This window comes from Podarcis cretensis, assembly GCF_951804945.1.
Source record: "Podarcis cretensis genome assembly, chromosome: 11".
Taxonomy (NCBI): domain Eukaryota; kingdom Metazoa; phylum Chordata; class Lepidosauria; order Squamata; family Lacertidae; genus Podarcis; species Podarcis cretensis.
The window spans coordinates 8,402,508-8,427,305 of record NC_137180.1 but is presented as its reverse complement, the minus strand read 5'-3'; the positions used below and the strand labels follow the sequence as shown (position 1 = coordinate 8,427,305).

At 40.8% G+C, this 24,798-nt stretch overlaps 1 protein-coding gene across 2 annotated transcripts in view; it reads right to left on the bottom strand.

Annotated features, from left to right (window-relative positions):
- The window catches only part of DAPK1 (death associated protein kinase 1), an 86,929-nt gene that overhangs the window by 4,241 nt on the left and 57,890 nt on the right, over positions 1-24,798 (bottom strand). For both annotated transcript variants that reach the window (XM_079996003.1, XM_079996002.1), the window contains exons 13-24: positions 24,000-24,098; positions 23,531-23,629; positions 22,322-22,420; positions 20,401-20,598; positions 17,961-18,158; positions 13,593-13,691; positions 10,957-11,034; positions 10,309-10,531; positions 8,099-8,287; positions 5,362-5,559; positions 2,697-2,835; positions 1,309-1,429 (exon numbers count right to left, since the gene is read on the bottom strand). In XM_079996003.1, coding sequence (XP_079852129.1) covers positions 1,309-1,429; positions 2,697-2,835; positions 5,362-5,559; positions 8,099-8,287; positions 10,309-10,531; positions 10,957-11,034; positions 13,593-13,691; positions 17,961-18,158; positions 20,401-20,598; positions 22,322-22,420; positions 23,531-23,629; positions 24,000-24,098 — 1,740 coding nt within the window. The remainder of the gene's footprint in view (positions 1-1,308; positions 1,430-2,696; positions 2,836-5,361; positions 5,560-8,098; positions 8,288-10,308; positions 10,532-10,956; positions 11,035-13,592; positions 13,692-17,960; positions 18,159-20,400; positions 20,599-22,321; positions 22,421-23,530; positions 23,630-23,999; positions 24,099-24,798) is intronic.

The following is a 24,798-nucleotide window of genomic DNA, read 5'->3' as shown; positions in this document are numbered from 1 at the left end:
AACAAGCCTTTTCTTTTATATTTCAAACGTTTCATAAAGACAGCACAACGTGTTAGTATGGCTTGCATTAAATCTGTACTGGCATAAGGAGACAGGCTCTTGAAGTCTTTTTAATGGAAAAACTGTGCAGTACCATGAACTTTCTGAAACAAAACAAACCCCGTTTCTTGGCACCATTTGCACAAGTTAACAGAATGAACTTCAAGTGCATGCATATGCTGTAGAAAAAGAGCAGTAAAATGATCACTAGTTTAGCTGAGTGGTTCTGGCAAAGAAGGACCAGCTTTTCACCACAACATTACAATCTACGAAACACATGAAAGCAGGAATCAACACACACTGCTTAAAAGGGGTTGCATTCTTCAGAATCCTGCCTCTGGCGAAAACTCATACTGAAACGAACTGTATAGCTGTTTGACAGCAAGAAGCATTGTTAAATACTTATTCTGGGAGTGAGAAACATTTTATACACCAAAAAAATCTGGTGCCAAACCCAGGAGTAGAAGAGTGTAAGAATTATGAAGCAGAGGAGAGATAGTTGATCTACACAGAAAAGTATGCTTCTGTATGTATACTATGTTTTGTTTTTTTTTTACAAAAAACCTCCCACACAATTGGATGCCAGACAAATTCATCCCTTTTCAAATTTGTTGGAAGTGAAAGCAGCTGAGTAAATAAGCACCACTATGGTATGCTGTGTAAAATATTGGACTAGGACTAGTGTTCAAACAACCACTCAACCATAATACTCAGCACGTGACCTATGGCAACTCATGTGATATGAGAATAAAGTGGAATAGCTCATTTATTCCACCATGAGTTCCTTGGAGGAACGGCAAAGTATAAATGAAGAAAACAAAGATGACTCTCACTGAAAGGTTCAGAATGGTTTGGTCACATGGAATTCAAGTGGCCCAAAGCGTTTCAATTCAACACTGCAGACACATGTTAAAAAACTTGCTATACTTCAATAAAATATTTATTAGGCCGTTTCTGCAGAATGAGACAAGGATATTTTCTATCTAAATTTACTTGCCCCCTTTTTTTACAAGGCATAAGAAAGAGCTGAAAGAATTTATGGGCTCATGATCTATTTAATACTTCTTGCTCGCCACCAGAGGGCACTCAGGCCAGTGAATCTAATTTATCCCATAAAGACCTTGTTTGTACTTGATCCATATTTCTAACTGTCTTCCTTCCTTCCCATACTTATAACCACAAGGCAACTTCATAATTCAAGGTGCACTCAAAATGGAAATACTCTCATGAGGCTTGGGCCAATGGATGTACTAAGAAGACGTGACTTACAGAAATAATTTGACTACGTAATTCTTGGAGGTGGTTGCGGAGAATCTTCATATCTTTAGAACCAGATGCCCCAGCATCCAAAATAAATAACCTGTCTAAAATGTGAAGGTCATTTCCAAACCTGAAAGGAAAAGAATAAAGAACCTGTTTATCATTTTACAGTACTGAATCCATCTTTTTCATTCTTATTCCATGTATTAATTGAAGCAGTTTGAGGAAGCAAGTTCTACTAGTATCACATATCTACTAAAAAACAACAACTTGTAACTTGATCCTATTTCTATATACTCAGATCCTTCCAAATTTAGTGGTGCTTATCCCACAGTAAGTGTGCATATTTTTGTGGTACACAGTGCCCTGGTTTAGTTGAAACTACGTTGACCCCCTCATGCATGAGGGAAGGAAATTGAGACCTTCCCACTTTCTATTTTGAATTAACTGCGGTTTCCCATTATGCCTGGACTTAGAAGGCTGTGGGTTACTCTAACTGTGCTCACTTCAAACACTATGTGAAAACCATGGCTTAGTGATGCTTTGCTTGACTTAAGAGTTCAAACAAAATAGAAAATGGATTAACAAGTAAGATCCACCCTCTATTGTGTGGGCAGGTAATCCCTCCCCTTACCTGGCCTGGTTTCCCTGGCAACGCTTCCCCCAGGTGGGATTGGACAACTCACTGGGGTTAGGCGGGGACCTCCAGGTATCCCACCTGAGGGAAGGCAAAGCCTATGCTGATGGGGCCACTCCAGATCCAGGGCTGCACGCGTCCACGCAAAAGGCGCCCCCCGTTTTAAGTGGGGAGCGGTCATTATGCCTGGACTTAGAAGGCTGTGGGTTACTCTAACTGTGCTCACTTCAAACACTATGTGAAAACCATGGCTTAGTGATGCTTTGCTTGACTCAAGAGTTCAAACAAAATAGAAAATGGACGTCTGTTCAAAATGGAAAGCAAGCAGATGCTTGTATGTGGAAGTAGGGAATGCCTGAGCTCATGTTTGCTGTGGCACGTTTTCATAATGGAAATCCATTGTTTTAGACATTTTAAAAAAATGCCCAGGATTTTATATCTACTGATTTTTGTATTTTTTTTTACTTTTGCTACAATAATAACTGTTTTGTTTCTGATGTTTTTGATCTGTTTTATATTTGCTTTATGGTTCTCTATAGTTAAAGATAAAAAAGGGAATCCACTGTTTCCTTTCTGCGTCTGAACCGGTCCAATGAAAGGTGTAGATTTTCTTTATTTGTATGCAAGTACAGCCTTTTCTTTTTTTTAAAAAAAAAAAAGTTTAGCTCAAGGTCTTAACATGCACACAAGTTTTAAAATATACTAATTTCTTAGAAAAGAAATCGTTCCTTTTTAAAAAAATACAATTCCCCTGCCTTACCTGTTCCTGATTTCTTTCAGAAGGGATGTATCTTTGTCATACTGGAACTCTCCTCCAGCAGAACGCGGAAGATTGACAATGTCGGCATGAGTAGCCACCAGTGCAACATGGAGTGGGTTTTTTAGCTTTCCTCCAAATGCTTCAGGAGAAAAAAAACAAACACAAGGAAGACTTTGAGGGGGAAAGCTTTCTCTTTAACTTTAACATAAAATGTAACATTTTATGGTATGTTAAATTGTTATAATTAGTTGACCATTTGAACTTGGACCAGCAGCTTAACCACGGTTTGTTAACCATGACAAACCATACCTGTAAGCCATGGTTTGTTACTGGTCTATAAACTTTGGCTTAGCGTTATATGTGAACCTGGCGCTCAAGTCAGGGATTGATTAAATGTTTCCCCAAACTTAAGAGGCTGACTGTGGCTAGTGTGGTTACATTCACAGCACAAAAAACAGACGTTCATCATTCCAAAGCAAAATTGATGGTCCATGTCATAAAACAGAGACATATTACAAATCACAATAAATCTTTGTAAACCATCTATTTCGTTTCTAACAAAAAATATATTTGGAGAAGGGGCAATGCTTTCTTTCAGCTATAGCTACTTTTTAAAAAGATCATTGACCGCACTAGTCTACAATACTATGGTTGAGAGTATTATAGGCAGGAAACAAACGATCTAAAAAACATTCATACAGTGGTATGAATGCAATTTTACAGTACTTACACAAACAAAGAATTCTCACATAAGTGAGAGTTAAGTAGGAAAGCCTGGGAGATACCATGAAAAAGAATGAGAGAGAAAGAGATACAAATGGGGTATGAATGAGGTAACAGCACTGAACACAAATTTGTACAGCCTGCTTGCTTATACATCATCTTGATAAGATGAAAGTATTTTGCCAAATTTCGGAAAATACTGAATTTAACTTTATTGCTATTACCTGTATTGTGGCACATACTCTAGAGGCAATACCACAAAAATCCGTATGAGCAAGGGCCATCATATGCTAAACACACACATTCTTCAAATGCAGAATACAGATAAGCATACTTCAGACTTCCATGGAACATAAGCATGCCCAATACAATCCTTGGTTTCTGTTTTGTGCTCTTTGAAAATTCTATGCAAATCTAAAGGTAAAGGTAAAGGGACCCCTGATCATTAGGTCCAGTCGTGGCCGACTCTGGGGTTGCGGCGCTCATCTCGCTTTATTGGCCGAGGGAGCCGGCGTACAGCTTTCGGGTCATGTGGCCAGCATGACTGAGCTGCTTCTGGCAAACCAGAGCAGTGCACGGAAACGCCGTTTACCTTCCCGCCGGAGCGGTACCTATTTATCTACTTGCACTTTGACGTGCTTTTAAACTGCTAGGTTGGCAGGAGCAGGGACCGAGAAATGGGAGCTCACCCTGTCGCGGGGATTCGAACCACCAACCTTCTGATCGGCAAGTCCTAAGCTCTGCGGTTTAACCCACAGTGCCACCCACATCCCATGTGCAAATCTAGAACACCCCAAATCCCTATATTGGTTCCAGCACAAATATGATCTGTATTCATTCTAATGTGTAGCAGATCATGTGCTTTGCATGCAGAAGGTCCTATGTTCAATTCAGGTAGAACTGGGAGAGAGCACTGTCTCAAACTCCAGAGAGCCATTGGTAGCCAATGAAGACCAGCGGTGTTGTCAGATGACAATTCCCATCAGGTCTGACCATTGGCCATGCTTGCTGGGGCTGTTCAGCAACATCTGGCAGGCCAAAGGTTCTCTACCCCGATATAGACAATGTTGACCTAGATGGACCAATTAAGTGGTTCATCTTATATTCTTATATTCATAACAAGCACTATGGTCTTTGTTAAACCATCAGTCCCATGATCGTTTAATTAATGGCTTTGTTGCACACATTTCAGCAACTTTGCTGTTGATGAAGTGAAGACAGACATCATGGCTTTGTTCTTCCAAAAAACTTCCACAGTAGGTGAAGAGTAATTTTACCATAACGAAGCTAAATTTCTGCCCCTAAAGGTAAAGGTAAAGGTACCCCTGCCCGTACGGGCCAGTCTTGCCAGACTCTGGGGTTGTGCGCCCATCTCACTTAAGAGGCCAGGGGCCAGCGCTGTCCGGAGACACTTCCGGGTCACGTGGCCAGCGTGACATCGCTGCTCTGGCGAGCCAGAGCCGCACACGGAAACGCCGTTTACCTTCCCGCTGGTAAGCGGTCCCTATTTATCTACTTGCACCCGGAGGTGCTTTCGAACTGCTAGGTTGGCAGGCGCTGGGACCGAGCAGCGGGAGCGCACCCCGCCGCAGGGATTCGAACCGCTGACCTTTCGATTGGCAAGTCCTAGGCGCTGAGGCTTTAACCCACAGCGCCACCTGCGTCCCTATATATTTAATACTTCTCCAAAATATGGAGCAACTAAGTTCGTTGGCATACGCAACTTTAAAGCAACATGCCCAGTTAAAATATTTGACCAGTGATCTCATTTAAGAAGTATATTGAACAGCAAAGAATTCTAAAAAGGTTAATTTGTATGAATCAAGGCGGTAGAGTAAAAAGAAGGATGGAATGGTTCAACATAACTACAAAACCATGAAGAAATACTGCTTTCTCTCTCCCATGTTGAAGGGCTGGCAGAGATAAAGTACTTGTGGCATACCTATGGATTCTTCGACTGGAACAAGAGATTTTAGGAAACTAAGCCAAAAAGTCACTTGGTTCAATTGTATTTCATAGGGCTCTTCAAGACTAAAAAGTACAACGTGAACTGAGGTGGGATCATTTGCAGCAAAATAGTCATAGCAGCAGAAATACACAGGATTCCCAGAGAATTCCCACACACTGAAATCACCAACTCCTGCAACGAGCAAATATATATATTATCAAGACATTAAGTAGAACAAGTTTTACAAACATTTTTATTATTGTTGTTGTTGAAGTATACATAACAATCATTATTGTTATTATTATTAGCTATTATATTCAGAGACAGAGGCTGAAATCCTGATCACAGCTACATTTACTGATTTCAAAGAACCAAGCCATGCATACTGGGTGCAAGACTGCAGTCAAAATAAGACAGGTTTATCCACTGAAGAAATTCAAGTCTTTTTTTTTTTTTTTACCACAGTGCATCTTACACTAGAAGACAAACTTTCCCCCACAACTTTTCTGTAAAAACTATAGAAAACAAGGCACAATACACCTACCACTAAAGCTGTAGTTTGTGCAGAAGTACACATTAAGACCACTGCAAGAGAGTTAATTGCTAAAATATTAAATGAGTAATTTTACTAGTTTTGTCTTGTTTGACAGAATCTGAAGCATACTATTACACAGGCATATTACTGTGCTATATAAAGTGTCAAAACAGGGGTTTTTCTTTTTTAAAAAATCAGAACAGGCCATTTTGTTTCACAAGACAGTAGAATAATAATGTGTAACTGTAAACTAAGAGAGAGACTAGAATAGACATAGTTCATTACTAACTGCCATTTTATGCAACACTTTATCATGCAATTTTTATTTTTTAAAATTTTCTGAAGCTGAGAGAAGCATATGTTTATTCTCTGTCCTCCCGAGAGTAATAGGCATTTTTACAAACTTTAATTAGCAGGATTTATAAATAAATGCATCTCAGGAAGGCAGGAGCACTAGAAAAATCCCTCAGCATTTTAAAAGGAATTGTAATTTCAGATATTAGTAGTTCATAAATGTTATCTTTATTAATCTGGAGGATTTGAGCCAATACTTTGGCTAGTGTAATAATCTCAATCTGTATATATAAACAGGATGTCAGGCTACAGCTGGTAGTGACAGTATGCTAATTCCAGGCTGGAATTTAAGCCCCAATGCATACTATATTTAGGAATTCCTTCAAAAATTGTGACATTTTCCTAAGCTCCTGGCACCTTTGACAAATACTGTGTTCTACGACGGTAGAGATGCAATCTATTCCTCCTTCTCGTGGAATATTTGGCTGCTGTTTTTCGAAGCTTTGAAGAATAACAAGTAAACATCTGAAATATCTACCCATTAGTACACCTGCAGGTTGGAAGGAATCAGCCTTTCTTTGGGTACAGGTTGGCTGAATGAGAGCTTCTTAAACAGCAGTGAGTAAGCCCTGAGTAAGCACCTCACAGTGTTTGTTCATCAGTGGCAGAGTGAATCCCTCAGACTACAGATACAATGCTCCCATCATGTCTGTTCAACGCTACGTTGAATACCCTGGAGAAGACCGTCCCTCGTATAAGGGTTTCTTTGCAGGCTGTAAAAGGGCCTATATCTCCTCAGACAGAGAATGGCTCTCTCCAGCTTGTATTCCTCATAGAGATGCTTGTACAGAGCAAACAGCACGTTAAATCACACTTCTGGGATTCCATCAATAAATGCAGCTCCAGCTGAAAATGTAATACCACCACTGGCTTTGGCCCGTATCTCTTGGCTCTCAGAGGATTAGTGCTGGATTGAGATACTACGCTGACACTGAAGAAACTTTAAAATAGTAATGTTTCTTGAGATATTGTGTTGACATAGCAAATGTTACACCTAATTGTAAGCTTTTATTGTGCTGGTAGAGAGTCTGAAATTAGGGATAAAGGTAAAGGGACTCCTGACCATTAGGTCCAGCTGTGACCGACTCTGGGGTTGTGGCGCTCATCTCGCTTTATTGGCCGAGGGAGCCAGCGTTTGTCCGCAGACAGCTTCTGTGTCATGTGGCCAGCATGACTAAGCTGCTTCTGGGAACCAGAACAGCACATGGAAACACTGTGTACCTTCCCGCCAGAGCGGTACCTATTTATCTACTTGCACTTTGACGTGCTTTCGAACTGCTAAGTTGGCAGGAGCAGGGACCGAGCAACAGGACCTCACCCCATTGCGGGGATTCAAACCGCCAACCTTCTGATCGGCAAGTCCTAGGCTCTGTGGTTTAACCCACAGTGCCACCTGCATCCCTGAAATTAGGGATAAAGCACTGATATCCTTAAAGTGTGCCCCCTCTTAGAGAGGTTTGAAGGGTGGAAACTATAGGGGAACTATTATGTCTGTAGAATGCTCTCCCCAATGATGCTCACCTGTTTTCACTGCCAGGTTAACACTTTCTCATTCCCAGGACACTTGATGGAACATGATCCAGCTGTGCTCTGGGTTACAGATAATTTTTTGTTGGTTTTCTGTGGCGGCTGGCACTGTTCTATGTATTTTGTTTTTTGTTAATTTTTCATGGGTGTTTCAAACAATTATGGATTTTTTCAACCCAATGTAAGCCACCTAGAGCTTGCTCTGTGTTCAGCAACTAACAAATTAACCAATAAATAATTTAAGTGGATTTCAGACTGAAGCGTTTTTGCACAATTAGTTACATTAAAAGAAGAGGATTCAAGTTCATGTTTTACCATTCAAATATGCATTCTGAACGTCAATGGCCTTGGTTGACTGGTCATCTGCTGAGCAGTGGGAATGGTGAGAGGGCGAAACAAAGACTTCCAACATCCCTTTGGTAAGGCCTGGCTCAAACATCATGCTCCGGCTTCTCACACTAACATTCTCACAGCCAGGATACAGATTTGTAATACTTACTGAAACTGGATCACAGGAAGAAAAGGAGAAGGGCAAAAGAAGATTATAAACCTTGAATTTTTAAAAAGAGCATTGTTACAAAACCATGTGGACAGACCATTGTGGTAGTCTCCACAGAGCAGGTTCAAGCGTTGGTGGCAAAAATAAGGCGCTGATGCTATCAGCAGCTGCCTGGAATATTCTCTTTTCAGATATACAAGTACACAACAATCAATCACAACCAAAGCCCTCCTATCTCCTCTAGAGGTGAATCAGCAGTTCAGAACAGCCCCTTAGTGCCAAAGGAGGCCACTCCCAGTTCACAGCTGGGTAGATTACATATGGTTGGAGACCTTCTTTTTTGAGGGGGTAGAGGCACTGGTACTTTACTTGTGAGAGCAATATTTTATCCCTCACCAATTATTACTGCAGGGATCAATGATTTGAACAAGTATGTTATTACAGTGGTACCTCAGGTTAAGTACTTAATTCGTTCCGGAGGTCCGTACTTAACCTGAAACTGTTCTTAACCTGAAGCACCACTTTAGCTAATGGGGCCTCCTGCTGCTGCCGCGCCGCCGGAGCACGATTTCTGTTCTCATCCTGAAGCAAAGTTCTTAACCTGAAGCACTATTTCTGGGTTAGTGGAGTCTGTAACCTGAAGCGTATGTAACCTGAGGTACCACTGTATCTAAATATTAAGGAGACTATCTATAAAGCATCAATTTGAATAATAAATAGCAAAGGTGTATCTTTTCCAAGTGGAAGCATGAAGGAGCAGAGCCATTTCATTATCCGTAACTTTTTCAGGATTAACAGAAACCATGCAAATTTAGTAAATATGTATAATGAGTACTTTTGGTATTGAACTAGCCTCCTCTAGTGGTTGAAATAATTAAGGCACCCCTGACATTTCTGAAGGTGCAAGTCAGCTTTGATCAACTTGGTGCCCTGTTTTTAGACTACGACTCCAATCAGCCCCAGCCAGAACGGCCCTGGAGGGCACCCAGTTGGTGAAAGCTGAAATAAATATAAATACATATTTTAATGTGAAAAACAGTATTAACTGCACCTTTAATGCTACACTGTAAAGCATTCTCATCCATCTGAATAGTGATGCATCCACTCTTGTTAGAAACCAAGTACTATGTTAGTGTACTACTGAAATATAAAATGTAAAGTGCCAAAAATGAATGGTGCAGACCATCACCACTCCCCAAGCAAAGCTCTGCCATTTTGTGGGTCTTTCCTTCTAAAAAACCCAAAACATTTCTTTCCAAGAGTTTAACACCTGCCATCTTTAAAGCTGCTATGCACCGTATTTTTCCATCTATAAGACGCCCCCATGTACAGTGGACGCTCGGGTTGCGAACGTGATCCGTGCGGGATGCACATTCGCAACCCGCGTCTGCGCACGCGTGGGTAGCGATTCAGTGCATGTGCAAAGCGCAATTTAGCACTTCTATGCATGTGCAACTGCCAAAACTCGGAAGTAACCCATTCTGGTACTTCCGGGTTTCGGCAGTCCGCAACCAGAAAAAACGCAACCTGAAGTGGACACAACCTGAGGTATAATTTTTGGGGACTCAATTTTAAGAAAATGAGGGGAGCTGGCCCAAAATTGTTGAGCTTCTCCTCCTATGCAGCTGTGGGCAGGAAACATTCCCTAGATCGTTTCCCATATGCGGCAGCATCGGGGGAAGTTGCGCGCCCGCCAACCAGCTGGCTGGCGGGCGCGTTGCTTCTCTCCCCCCCTCAGGCCACTATCCGTGTATAGGACAACCCGTTTTTGAAATGATTTTTGAGTCAAAAAACCTTGTCTAATACACGCAAAAATATGGTTTCTAGCAAGCCCCACCTTCCTGCAGGAAGGCTATTCTTCTGCCTTCTCCAGCTTTGCATTAAAAGTGATCACTGCATTACTGTAACTAGATTAGGCACAGCACAAACACCACAAATTAAAACAGTTGCTGTAAACTAGTAAGTTCACCCAATGCACTGAGGTAAAAAACAATGACTATTAACATAAAAGGCCTTAAAATGGTACCTGATGGCTTATTAGATAAAGGTGAAGGGGGGAAACGGACAGAGTTTGTAGAGGAAAGCCTTGGTCTGCGCCTTCTGAAAAAGCTTCTCAGGAGCCCACACTTCAGAGACTCCACAAGAGTAGTTTTCCCAGATGCCGAGTGTCCAAAAAGCTTAAGTTTTATTCTCGGCTGCAGATTATGAGTAGGTCTAAGATGCTGGATGAAAAGTGCTCTGTGTGTATCCTATAAGGCGAAAGCCAAGAATAAAACAAACACGTAATTGTGAAGAGAAACGCCAAACATCAAAATGCTTCTAGTTCTTTAAACATCCCATAATTTCCAGAGTAAAGCAGTTGTGCAGGAATTAGTATTCTGATTCAAGTAGCAGAAATATAACGAATGACGGGAGGGATAGGGGAGACAAAGCCCCATGGAACAAGGGGAAGCCTTTGTGCTAATGGGACAACTTTGCTGGATACGACCCTGCTTTCCTCTAGGGAAAAGGGAATGCTTTACCCTTTGGGCGATTTTATTAAAATTAAAGTGATATCTGTTAATGAATTAATAACCATTACTAAAAATTATTTTTTTGATCTATTATTTTTCATAATATTTTAGGTTCAAGTGAAAAAGCGAAATAAAGTTCGATTTCTCACTCATCTCCTCACCTTTTTTAATCTTGTAAGCAGACTGGCTACGTGTTCATGTTGCTCTGCTCTAGCCAGATCTTCTGCTGTTTTTCCATCCTGTTAGAAGACAAGGGATTAGCTCCAATGACTTTTAGCCCACAAGAGAAAAATAGAAACAAAAATGTTCCAATATCCTCAGGGTGGTAAGAAAATAAATTATGTCAGAAGCAAATGGATTAAGGAAAGAAATAGCAAGGAGCTCCTAGCTGGAATCTCTATTTTGTTATCTTTCTGTTCTTTTTTCTCTTAATGCTTCTTTTATAGAAGCATCCTGATATGACAGAAACATTTTCAGCGTGATTACTCCTGTGTTTACAAAGAAACACGCAAAATGCTTTTTCCAAGCCATGTGTTCCTAATACTGCATATGAACAATATGAATCTTTAAAATGCAACTACGATGATCTGTTGGTGCTCATTTAAACAGGATGCAAGAAATCATGAATTGTGTTTATATAGCTATGAGAAATAGAGAGGGGGAAATGAATTACTTGGTTACTTAGTCCATCATCTCTGGGAGGTGTTAGTGCAGGGAAGATGACAGCACAGCTTTAAACAGCTTAAGCAAACTCAGAAGCGGAGCAAATCAGTCTTCAGCATTCTGCTTTTGACTTTTAATTACCCACATTTCATGAGTCAGCAGTTTGGTGTGAAATGAAGTATAAGAAAAATTGCTTACTGCAGTAGCCTCTTAAGGCTGCATTCGTGCAACTGTTATACCTTGAGGACCTACCCATTCTGTATTTACAATCTTTTCTGAAACAGAACTGCATTTTCGATTTAAGCAAGGAGAGCTAATGCAGTCCTTCTGATAGTGTGTTAGCATGTCTTCAATTAAGACCGCCAAGATCAACAAAATAGCGGAACTCAAAGTGGTTCTTTTCTGCTAACCATTTGAAGACACTGTGGTACCTCATCTATCCAAAACTATGCTTCCATAATCACATATCCCTTAAGCTACTTAAATGAATGCACTTTATACCCATCCATTAAATAAAACACAAGAGTGTGGTGAAAGAATGAAAAAAGCAAACTCCCCTCCCCCCTAGTTTTTCAATACAACCTTATGATGCTGACCAAGTAGTAATTCTAATTGTTATTAGCTAGTGTGCATGCAAGTGTGGACATAGGTGGAGTTATTCTGGATTCTGAGTTCCAAGTAAAAAGTTAAAATCTTCAAAATGAGGCCACTTTATTTCCCTGCTCTGTAGTACAGTTCATAGAGATTCCTTTGAATATGTGAATTAGCTTTAAATCACTGCAAGTGCTGCAGGGGTGATGATGATGATGATGATGATGATGATGATGATGATGATAATAATAATAATAATAATAATAATAATAATAATATATTATTATTTGTACCCCACCCATCTGGCTGGGTTTCCGCAGCCACTCTGGGTGGCTTCCAACAAAGATGAAAAATACAGGCACATAAATTGCACACGGGACGTGGGTGGCGCTGTGGGTTAAACCACAGAGCCTAGGACTTGCCGATCAGAAGGTCGGCGGTTCAAATCCCTGTGACGGGGTGAGCTCCTGTTGCTCGGTCCCTGCTCCTGCCAACCTAGCAGTTCAAAAGCACATCAAAGTGCAAGTAGATAAATAGGTACTGCTCCGGCGGGAAGGTAAACGGCGTTTCCGTGCACTGCTCTGGTTTGCCAGAAGCGGCTTAGTCATGCTGGCCACATGACCCGGAAGCTGTAAGCCGGCTCCCTCAGCCAATAAGGTGAGATGAGCGCCGCAACCCCAGAGTCGGCCACGACTGGACCTAATGGTCAGGTGTCCCTTTACCTTTACCTATTATTTGTACCCTACCCATCTGGCTGGGTTTCCCCAGCCACTCTGGGCGGCTTCCAACAAAGATGAAAAATACAGGCACATAAATTGCACGCAAAAATTATCTCTTACTGGTTCTCTTTACAGCAATGTTGTGAGCCTATGACATATAACTCTTTGGCTTGCAGCAGGGGAGCCCTGACAACTATGCAGGTAGACCGAGGGGGGGGCACACATTTTGGGTGCAAGCTCTATGCGCCTCCTGCAGAAAACCCCACACGTTACTTAGTTAAAATGCAGGCGATGATGCGTGTGATAGCTATTTGGTTCTTCAAGAAGGTCAGTTTTAGGAACATTACTCAACCCTGGTGAGAGCTGAGAAGACAGCAGGTGGTGCTGATTGGAGGCAGTGGCGCAGATCCGTTGGACAAGCAGTAATTGTTTTACAAGCTCACCTGCAAGCTTGCTGATCCATTCACTCTGCCTCCCACACATGCCAGTACACTGTGAATTATCCTTCTTATTTTTAGCATGAAAGCTTTCCAGAGGAACTAATTTCAAAAAGGCCTAAATATTGTATTTATAGGTTTTCAACACACATTGTCAGGGGAATAGCTAACATGTTACTGGAAACGAAGTAGCTGTGTTCTTAGCAAGAATACTGTCGCTAACCGCGTTCCAAATTAATTTATTTTAGGCTTAGTGTCAGAAAAGCCTGTATATTGTGTGTAAGATTTTTTAAAAACCTAAGTGTTATAGCTCAGAAGCTCTTTGTGTGTGTGGGGGGGGGGGAGATTTCAGAAAACTGCCAAACCCATATCCTAGGTCATACTTACAGAAGTTAACGCCTCCACATTTGCTCCACTTAGGCAAAGGTACCGGACAACATCGAGAATTCCATTGTTCGCTGCCAGATGTAAAGGTGTCCTACCATACTATAAAAGATAAAATAAGACTTCTGCTGAAACAATAATCCAGTCAAAATAGTAAAATGTTGTGATTGGCTTGCAGACAGAGACATGGTCTTGCACTCATTCCTCCTTCCATGCAGCTGAAAGGAAGTGTTTGGTGAACAGCAGTTTCCTGTTTTTTCCAAACTAGGAATCAAAGTTTATCACTAACTGCGGCTGGTTTAAAGAAGTCTCATTTCCTGAACCATGGTTTGAAGTTAGCTTGTTTTGAAACTGGACCATATCGTATTAAACTATGATTCCTGGATAAAGTGGATCGTATTAAACTATGAGAGGGACACAGGTGGTGCTGTGGGTTAAACCACAGAACCTAGGACTTGCCGATCAGAAGGTCGGCGGATCGAATCCCTGTGACGGGGTGAGCTCCCGTTGCTCGGTCCCTGTTCCTGCCAACTTAGCAGTTCGAAAGCACGTCAAAGTGCAAGTAGATAAATAGGTACCACTCCGGTGGGAAGGTAAATGGCGTTTCCATGTGCTGCTCTGGTACGCCAGAAGTGGCTTAGTCATGCTGGCCACATGACCCGGAAGCTGTACGCCAGTTCCCTCAGCCAGTAAAGTGAGATGAGTGCCGCAACCCCAGAGTCGTCCGCGACTGGACCTAATGGTCAGGGGTCCCTTTACCTTTATTAAACTATGATTCCTGGTTCAAAAGAAGTGGGTAGCTGCAGTTAAGCAAAAATGAAAGGTTTCAAACTTCCTCTTGGCAATGTGAGAGAAAGGAGAAGAGGGAGTTTGCAAGACCAAGGCTCCTTATGCGCAGCATTATATCTGAACAGGGTCATACTCTAGGAGCCTCTCAATATACCAGTTTGATATAATCATGCCTCTTGCAGTTTAGTGACTAAACCATTCAGCACACCGTAATCTAGCAAGGCAGTTTGTAACCCAAGAAGTGAACTCCCAAGGCTTAATCTTCAGCAGAAGCAAGCAACTTTACAGTGGTGCCTACTCACTTTTTCCTCCTTAAAGAAACCTTTAAAACTTCCATGAATCAGTGTTTAGAAACAACATCTGAAAGGAATGTTGAGGTCACAGTACTATAGTAATTCATCTTGCTGTTTGGAGAGGGGAACTATGGATTCACACTAAACACATTAAAGGAATTCCTACACTTGATAACTTTTGCTTGAGGTCACTCTACTGCCCAGTCATGAATACTGCAGTACTAAAATCCTAGATATCTGCATTGTTTTTTATAGGCAGCTCTCATTTCCTCGGGGGGGGGGGGGGAGGAGAGAGGGGGGAAAGCATCTAAAACAGCAGTGGCATCATATATATACAGTGGTACCTCGGTTTAAGAACTTAATTTGTTCCGGTGGTCTGTTCTTAACCTGAAGCACCACTTTAGCTAATGGGGCCTCCCACTGCCGCCGCGCAGCCGGAGCACGATTTCTGTTCTCATCCTGAAGCAAAGTTCTTAACCTGAAGCACTATTTCTGCGTTAGCGGAGTCTGTAACCTGAAGCGTATGTAACCTGAAGCGCATGTAACCTGAGGTACCACTGTGTGTGTGTGTGTGTGTGTGTGTGTGTGTGTGTATATATATATATATATATATATATATATATATATATGGATTCTGCTATGACTATATTATTTAGGGATTTCTATCGGAGTGCAGAAACACAAGTGTTTGTATATTTTAAAGCTTGTATTAAGGCTTCTAAAGTTTTACTTTTAAAATATGAAGTTGTTGCAAATTACATACAAGTCTGTGTTCTTTTTGTAGGATAATTACAACCATGTATGTTGTTAATTCTTCCATCGTTTTTGTTAAATCCTGGCTTTACTGCCAGACACAGAATGAACATTTACTTGGTTAATACATTTTCTGTGCTCCTTCTGGGCAAAGCTGCTTAGTGATATTACCTTATCTGTGCTGCTGTAATTTCATCAAATATTATGACCTTTTTGAGCACATGCACAGAAATATTTCACCTTTCCTTAATTAATCTGGAGCAGCAGCAGCAAAGAAAGAAAGTTAATAAGAGCTTGGTGGTTTGAGAACTACTTGCATTTATAACTCCTGGCATCTCCAGTCAAAGGATCTTCAACTGAAGAGCTGGGAAAAATATTTTCCCCAAACTCTGCAGAACCCTTGTCAGTTAGAGTAATCTCCACTAGGCTGAACAGATTATTTACCTGACACTATACAAGACTGTGACATATCCAATAAACTGCTTAATGTCACGTTTAAGGATCCAGAATGGATGCTTCATTAAGTCTATCATTCCTTGTCAAAAGATTTGATTGTGAAGATGATTTACAGTTAGAATGTTTTGTGCTCAAAGTCGAACAAGCAAGTTGAATAAAATTCATGGCATCTAATGATGTCACAAACCGAAAGAGCTTAAGGTGCAAACCATCATACATGTGTAACGAAACTACTTGACCTCTTTAGATATAGGGGTTTGCTTTTTCCCCCAGGGGGAAACTGGTGCCAAGCCATTGAGACCAGTATAAGATTTTCAGCCATAAAGTCAAGCCTTTAGCTGTATTAACTCTGCTTCCCTGAAAGCACAATTTCTATCATGGTTCTGCATTTAATTGCTCAATCAGTCAGGATTAAGCTAACATAAGAGGGCAGAGGGCTTATTATCATAAGCTTTTTACTTGGCAGCTGGTGACACTTAAATTTAAAAATAATCCAAATAAATGATTGCACAGGGTCAGCCAAAAACCCGCAACTTTCCATGGTGGGTTGTAGCACAGAAGGTCATGAGGGGTGTTTAGGTGGTCAGGTTGTAACTGCAATATTACAATGTTCCTTGAAAGGAATGCAAGGAATCTTGAATTGAACAGATTTGTGTCATATAAAAGCTGCATTATCCTCCACTTCTGTAGCATTATAGAATCCAAGATTTGCCTCCCTCCCTACCTATACACACACAGTGTGTCAGCTTTAGGATCTCTAAAGCCATTGAAATTAGCTCCAGGAAAAATCCGGAAGTTCTACAAACTCCTACATGGAAAGTCACAAGAGTCAAACCTGTTAAGTACTGTATTTCGCTTTCCCACATACTGCCGAGCCATTTTCACAAAGAAGTAATACCAACACCACAGAGGCATACAATGTTTTTGCAATGCAATTAACAGCAATCTTCTAATGCGCAAAGGAACAAGAGTTGCTGAGATGTATTATTTACCAGCTGCATGGAAGCAAAATAAAACATGAGAAGCTGTCTAAGGGATCTAAGCTTTTCCACCTTAGGACCTAAAAGCATCCTTACACCCACATGCTACCTATCACCAATGCACCTTTCCCCTAGTTAATTACTAGTTCGCTTAATGCAGCAATTTTCTTGCTCGCTTCTGCTACCTCAGAAGCAGCTGAGCACTGCCAGAAGGTAAGTGGCCAATCTGCCAGGAGGTGGGTAGGCAATGTTGCTGAGAAATAGCTTGAAGGGGTCTATCTGCCTCTATAATGCCAGAACCGAAAACTGCACCGATAAATTTCTGATTGCACAAGAACAGTATGAAGAATTTTGTGTAAACTGGGACTGTGTGTCAAATTCAGATTCTCAGCAAATAAAATGAAGAGTGACTGAACCTGGCAAGATGAAATAAAAATACAACTGAATTAATGAACATGTCTAGAAGATACAGTGGTACCTCACTTTAAGAACACTCCTGTTTACGAACGATTTGGTTTACAAACTCCGCAAAACCGGACTTTACCTCGGTCTAAGATCGGAATCCGAATGGTGGAAGGGCACCGGCAGCAGAAGGCCTCATTTGGGAAAGCGCCTCAGTTTAAGAACGGTTTTGGTTTAAGAATGGACTTCCGGATTAAGTTCGTAAACCAAGGTACCACTGTATAAGTATATTAGCCTGCTTAGTATGTGAACAGACGAGGGAGAATAGAGTGTAACTTCTCTGGATACTGAGGCTATTCAAGTAAAATAATATAAAATTCACCAAAGGGCATGGGGGGTAGACAATCATGAGAACTACCTAATAGGTACTAATTACACTGAACAATGAGCATTCACTCTTGAAATGGAACCACGAGCTGTAGAGAAATATCCCCTTCCCTCCCTCAGAGATTAGCAATTGCATTTTCGGTACTCAGAAAATGGGAGTTTTCATTTAATTGTAGCCTTTTTTGGAGGAAAAAGAACTGTTTGATCCCTCTCAAGTGCAAACCTACTGTGCATTCAGTGCTGGAATGATTTGTCATCTGGAAAAGCCCTTAGTACAAACGCTGTAGGGTTGCTGTTTTTTGTATAAGTACCTTATTGGTTATATCGATGTTACAGTTTGCTTCACAGAGTGCCATCACAATGGGAATGTTTCCATCTTTGCAGGCCACATGGAGAGGGGTGTTCCCGTGTCTATCCTGGAAATCTATGAAGCATCCCTGTATGATAAGCATTTTAACCACTTCCATCTGACATCTTCGGACTGCAAGGTGAAGGGCTATGTGTCCATCCTAAATGCACACAAAAAAAGAATGACCAGCTATTTCTTGTATTGCAAACAAAATCAGTAACTGTTTTTTTAACATGTTTCTATCAGAAGCAAATACAATAATATTCAGTCATTTTGAGCACCACAGAGCTCCTTTTGGGCTTTGTGGAACCTGATAACTTCCTAGTTAAGTCAGTGTCTGCAGTTGGATGCAACACTAAACCGTGGTTTAAAATTACTAGAACAAGATTAACCTCCCTCTGGACTGCTGTGCTCCCTCTGTCCTCACATGACTGTGAGGAGGCACATTACTGTGAATGCGTCTGGAATCTTCCATTTCAGATTAACTGCCATTGGTGTGTCAACTGAACTCTAAAGTATGGTTAATGTCAACTATGTATATAAACTAGCTTAATAACCCATTAACCAACGTTAAGATTAATCACACTTTAGAGGTTTCAGAAAGTATCCTAAACCGTAGTTAATTCTAAAGAGGAAACCAGATGCTTCCATTCTTTCTTGTGGAACACCAAGGAAGGAGGAAAATGCAGGAACCAGAGGCTAGGGTTGTTCTTGTATGCTAAATTATCACATTACTTCTGAACCAGCCCCACTGTGGTCCAGTGGGCTGTGGGCTGGATTGTAGAGGAATGTTCTTAATGCCCTGCTTGACCATGAAGCCCATTTGATGATCGGGAGTCATCAACTTCAGAGTTGCGGTTAGGATAAAATGGCAGTCACCATAGGTTCTCAATCGTGACCACCTTGGACTGAGGTACAAATGGTTTTGTCCCATAAAAAGTTACATCCTTTCCTGGCTTGTTTGGGACCCAAATGAAAAAAAGAAATGTTCTAGATAAATGAAAGAGTAGATTTAAATAGCACAGCTTAGCCCATGTACATTTCCCTGGTACTGAAAGCTACTCCTTGCAGGTGTCAAGAAAAAGACCAAACAGGAACTTCAAAACTACCTCATGAAAAACTAGTCCTGTTTAATTAGCTGCACATTCAGTTAGCATTGTGCAGTGCTTAAAAGGTTATGAGGAAATTTCTATATAAATCTATCACAGACAAAACCACTTAATTTTTTCCACTTTCCACAATGATTCTTTTGCTGTAAGTACAGTACAGATGCAGAGAACTGCAAGTAAGTCTCACAATGAAAACTCTTAAAACTGCAAAAGAAACAGCTATTTAAAGAAACCCCGAATTTCTAGTAAGAGAGAGAGAATTGTATTTTTCTTCTTCAGTACGTCTTGATGATAATGAATACTGCTGAGTTTGTACTCATTGTGACACTTCTAAACAGTAAGCGGAGCTTTGCTGGAGAGACTCTAACCTCATATATTGGAAAGAGTCCTTTTTGGTAAACGCAGGACTCAAAAATACACTAGAGTTTCCTGGATTTCAGATACTTAAAAGTTGGAAATAAAAGATACATTTGCTTGCTCCCGGTATATGGGAAAGCATCTCTGAATTATTCAAAAAGGGGGCCCAAATCTAGGGTTATTGCCAAAGACTTTTACATTTTTGACTTTGTTTCTTATACTGCTCTATTGCTCTGTGTCTTAGAAGTAATTCACACTGAATTCAATGCAGCTTACTCCCAGGTAAGTGGGAAAAGGACTGAAGCTTGAACTTCTTATTCAGCTAAAAATGCCTTGTTTCTTTCCCCACTTTGCCTTTTAAGTGTCTCTCTGATTGATAAAGAACCAAACTGAGCTCCTGCTGCAGGCAGGATAGAGGGCTCTGACCATGGATGAGAGCCCATCAATCCAGACTATGGATTATCCTTTCATAGGGTCAAACTGGAGTCAGAGTTGGATCAATCAATCTTCAAAGACTGGATGCGGACAAGGAAGAAACTGCAAACTTCTAGTAATCTATCTGTATGCTGAGCATCATATATTTTCACCATCTTATTTCTACTTCAAGTATTTAATAAAAATTTAAAAAGTCTTGCTATCATTTGGGATGTTCTGGTTATTTTCAGCAAAACATGGAAGAGCCTTAAGTCTCCCAAAATGAACAGCTGAACCACAGAGGAGATCACTATACAGTTATATGAAATAAGCATAGTAAATGCAATTAATTAATTTTTCATAGTGCTGTATCCTACTTCTTAAGACAGCCTTCATTTAATGATTAACAATGACATGCAATATCCAAACAAGTTATGAAAGCTATTGAAAGCTCTTCTCTACTATTCAAAACCTTTATAGACAATTTCTTGCTAAATGCGACTCAATTCAACCATAACTAACCTTGTCAGTTGCATCAAGGTCAGCTCCATGCTCCGCCAAACATTCCACAATATCATGGTAACCTCTAGCCGAGGCTGTCAAGAGTGGAGTTTCCCCTTCCTTATTTTTAACATTCACATTGCAGCCTGCCTTGCAGAGCGCTTTGGCAACAAGGTAATATCCATGCCAAGCAGCACAGTGCAAAGGAGTTTCTTCTTCCTATAAAACAATTTGGTAAGATTGCTATTAACAAAGCTGACCTAATGCTTAAACAACACTTCCAATTTTGACTCAGTAAATCTAACTCCTAGGCAAATGTCACAATCCCATTAAAAAGTTATTAACAGGATGTGCTTCGTATTTGTGAATTAGTGCCCTTCAATGCATCAAGCAGGCATAGTGGCCCATGCGCTGGGGTCGATATCTGAAGGAGGAAGCACACACAAGTAGGAGATTTGTGCATAGGCTTCATTCATGCAGATGTCCTTGTCATGATCTCCAACAGCAGTGTGCTCCAGCTCCCCAATCGACACGCGACTGACTTGTGGAACTGCAAATTCTATTAGTTTCATATCTATAGATCACAAACAATCCCAATAGTTAATTCCCCCATCAACAAACACTGAAAAGAATATTATTACTACTACCACCATGATTAAATTGGATGATATCACTAGTAATACATGCAGTGAATGTACTACTGGCCTGCCTCAAGGGATACATGGTAAATCCCATGTAGCACAGCTATGAATGGGATAGGGAAGGGGGACTCTTTATAAAAAGGGGGGAAAGCTTATCATTTATTTGCAGAATTTTTACTTAGGACCAGATAGCCCAACAATCTGAGTGAACACATGGGACGTCCCAGCCATTCTGGAGCAATCACAGCGGGGGAAAAACTCATAAGACTGCATTAAACAGAGGAAATAAGAGTTGCAATTTATTAAATCAGCAATGACTATATTTGTGATTGACTGGGTCAGATATGCTTCTCTACCAAGTTGGCAATTATAATATATTCACAGAAACATTCAGTGAGAAGTAGCCTTAAACAGGCCTTTTCAATCCATTATTAATATTTAGTGTTGGTGTTTATATTAATTATATTAATTATATTAATATTTAGTGTTGGTGATTAGTTGGTAAAGGGCCAAAGTTCAGAAGTAGAGCACGTGGTTTGCATCTTCAGGTAAGCCTGGGAAGGACTGCTGTATGAAACACTGGGAAGCTGCATGCTGTTACGTAATCTTGCTATATTTATAGTACTGAAATGTGGCTTTTGGTATGTTATATTTTGTTTTGCTTTGTTACTATGAAATTGTTTTGTAGCTTGTTAGAAATGCATCCCTGTTTCTTTGCTGTAAGCCATCTGGAGCAGGCTTTCTTGTGGAAAGTAAAGGTAAAGGGACCCCTGACCATTAGGTCCAGTCGTGACCGACTCTGGGGTTGCGGCGCTCATCTCGCTTTACTGGCCGAGGGAGCCGGCGTACAGCTTCTGGGTCATGTGGCCAGCATGAGTAAGCCACTTCTGGCGAACCAGAGCAGTGCACAGAAATGCCGTTTACCTTCCCGCCAGAGCGGTACCCATTTATTTACTTGCACTTTGATGTGTTTTCAAACTGCTAGGTTGGCAGGAGCAGGGACCGAGCAACGGGAGCTCACTCCGTTGCGGGGATTCGAACCACGGGGATTTATTTATACAAATAAAATGAACAAATGAATGAATGAAATCTGCTACTAGTACGTGCATAAGCATGGACTACAGGCCTCATTAGGTGGTTGACAACTAGGTTTTGCGCACAGTAGACCGATAGAAACTGGAACGTTAGGCCCACTAATTTCTACTCCAAGTAAAAAACCCACATGGTAATTTCAAGTACTGAATGGGAAGGAATCCTGGTTTTCCTTAGCAGCAGAATAAAGCTTAATCTCTACTACTCACCTTATCTTGAAAATTTGGATTTGAGCCAATGCTACACAAGACTTGAACCACATCAACGTGACCATACCGAGATGCCACATGGAGTGCAGTTTCTCCAGACTGAGAAGAAGACAAAACATACACAAGCGTTATTCTTCATGCCACACTGTTGAATACAGTGGTACCTTGGGTTACATATGCTTCAGGTTACATACGCTTCAGGTTACAGACTCCCCTCACCCAGAAATAGTACCTCGGGTTAAGAACCTTGCTTCAGGATGAGAACAGAAATCGTGCAGCGGCAGCAGGAGGCCCCGTTAGCTAAAGTGGTGCTTCAGGTTAAGAACAGTTTCAGGTTAAGAACAGACCTCCAGAACGAATTAAGTTCTTAACCCGAGGTACCACTGTACTCCCAACATCATGGATTATATTGGTTCCTATAAATACTGGATGGGAACAATCTATAGAGAGATGTTTGCCCTTTTTCTCCCATGCCAGTTTCAAAGAAAAACAACAACAGCAGCAGCAATAATATGAATACTACAAATAAACAAAAGGGTTCTGCTTTGGAGCTTGTTGTGGGCTACTGCTGGCTGGAAAATAGCTTGGGATAGCATTACCTACAGACATCCACACTGACTGGTGGAGAAACCACCCCATCCCAGTGCAGGTCAACAGACCTGTGGCACATACTAACCTTACTCTAACAGAAAACTTCAGGAGTTAGCATAGAACAAGTACTTTAACAGAATTAATGTTATTTAATTTTTAGAAACACTGTAAAAGGTAAAGGTAAAGGTACCCCTGCCCGTACGGGCCAGTCTTGACAGACTCTGGGGTTGTGCGCCCATCTCACTTAAGAGGCCAGGGGCCAGCGCTGTCCGGAGACACTTCCGGGTCACGTGGCCAGCGTGACATCGCTGCTCTGGCCAGAGCAGTGCTCTGGTTTCGCCAGAAGTGGCTTAGTCATGCTGGCCACATGACTCGGAAAAACTGTCTGCGGACAAACGCCAGCTCCCTAGGCCTGTAAAGCGAGATGAGCGCCGCAACCCCAGAGTCGTCTGTGACTGGACTCAACTGTCGGGGGTCCTTTACCTTTACCTTTCTTAGGTCCCACTGAAGTCAGTGGGGCTTATTTCTGAGTAGAGAAGCTATACGATGGCACCACAAGGCTACCTAAAATAGAAGTTCTAAAATAATGCTCCAACAGATTTAAAAGTTTGCCCTTACCTTGTCTCTAACATCCAAAGGACATTTATTTAGATGGAGGAATTTCAGAGTTTCGACGTGACCATGTCGAGATGCCCAGTAGATTGCATTAGATCCTGCCTGTCCAAAATATTTGATGATGGCAATCAATAAAACCATAAGCAACATATTCCAACACACTTAGGATAATGTTACACGATGAGGAGAATTATCAAGATCTAACAAAGCGACTTTTCCAAAGTGGAAACATTTTGTTTAGGTATTCATTCAAATAAAATGAATTCATATGGGTATTAACTTGCTGATACTAACAAAAGGGTGAGAAATGCAATTGCTCTTTGCCAAATTTAGAATATGACTGAGCTGCAGGAATGACTGCAATCTATAATCTTCATTTACAACAATGTAAACAAATGTTCAATCTGTTTCCTTCTAAAATGCACTGCAAATAAGTAACACATTTAGATACCAATCTAAACAATTGTCTCACCTTATCTTGGACATCAATGCGGGCACCTCGCTTTAGGAATAACTGAAGCATTTGAATATTTCCACATCCAGCAGCAATCAGAAATGGAGGTGTCCCATGCTGCAATGAACAAACTGTTAAAAACTGATCACTTTTCTCAATAATAATAATTTATTATTTATACCCCACCCATCTGGCTGGGTCTCAAGAGATTATGGAAGAGAACAACATTATATATATATATATAGAGAGAGAGAGAGCGCGCGCGCTAGTTGATAGTCTCTGATTTATTTTTTTAACAGATTTTATTATATATGAAGACAAGATTGTAAGCTGCTTTGATTTTTTAATGATATAGTGGTATATGGATATTTATAAATACATATAAATGTTTTAGCTGATGCAAAATCTGTGTACGAAGAGTAAGCGTCTGCTTTTGAAGAGCTGCATCAAAATCGCTCTGAAAGTCCAGATACATTTAACAAACATCCAAAAATGCAATGCAATGAGGTTCTGAGAAAGATTTAGAATGGGTCTGGTGCACCATGTACGAAAGCTCTCTATGTGTAACAAAACCTATACCAAACATGCAGTGTCTTTATTTTTCATTATTAGGATTATTGTTTTCATAATGTAGGTGAGAGACAGCACTGCTAAATTTAGCTTTGTGAACATTTATCTAGAGCATTGGCATCGTATTTCAAAAAGGATATTGACAAATCATGAAAAACCAATTCACTGGAGCGATGCAAAGACAATAAAAGATTCGGAAGATAAATAATGATTTAAGAATAAAGGCACTGAGTATTTTAATTATACA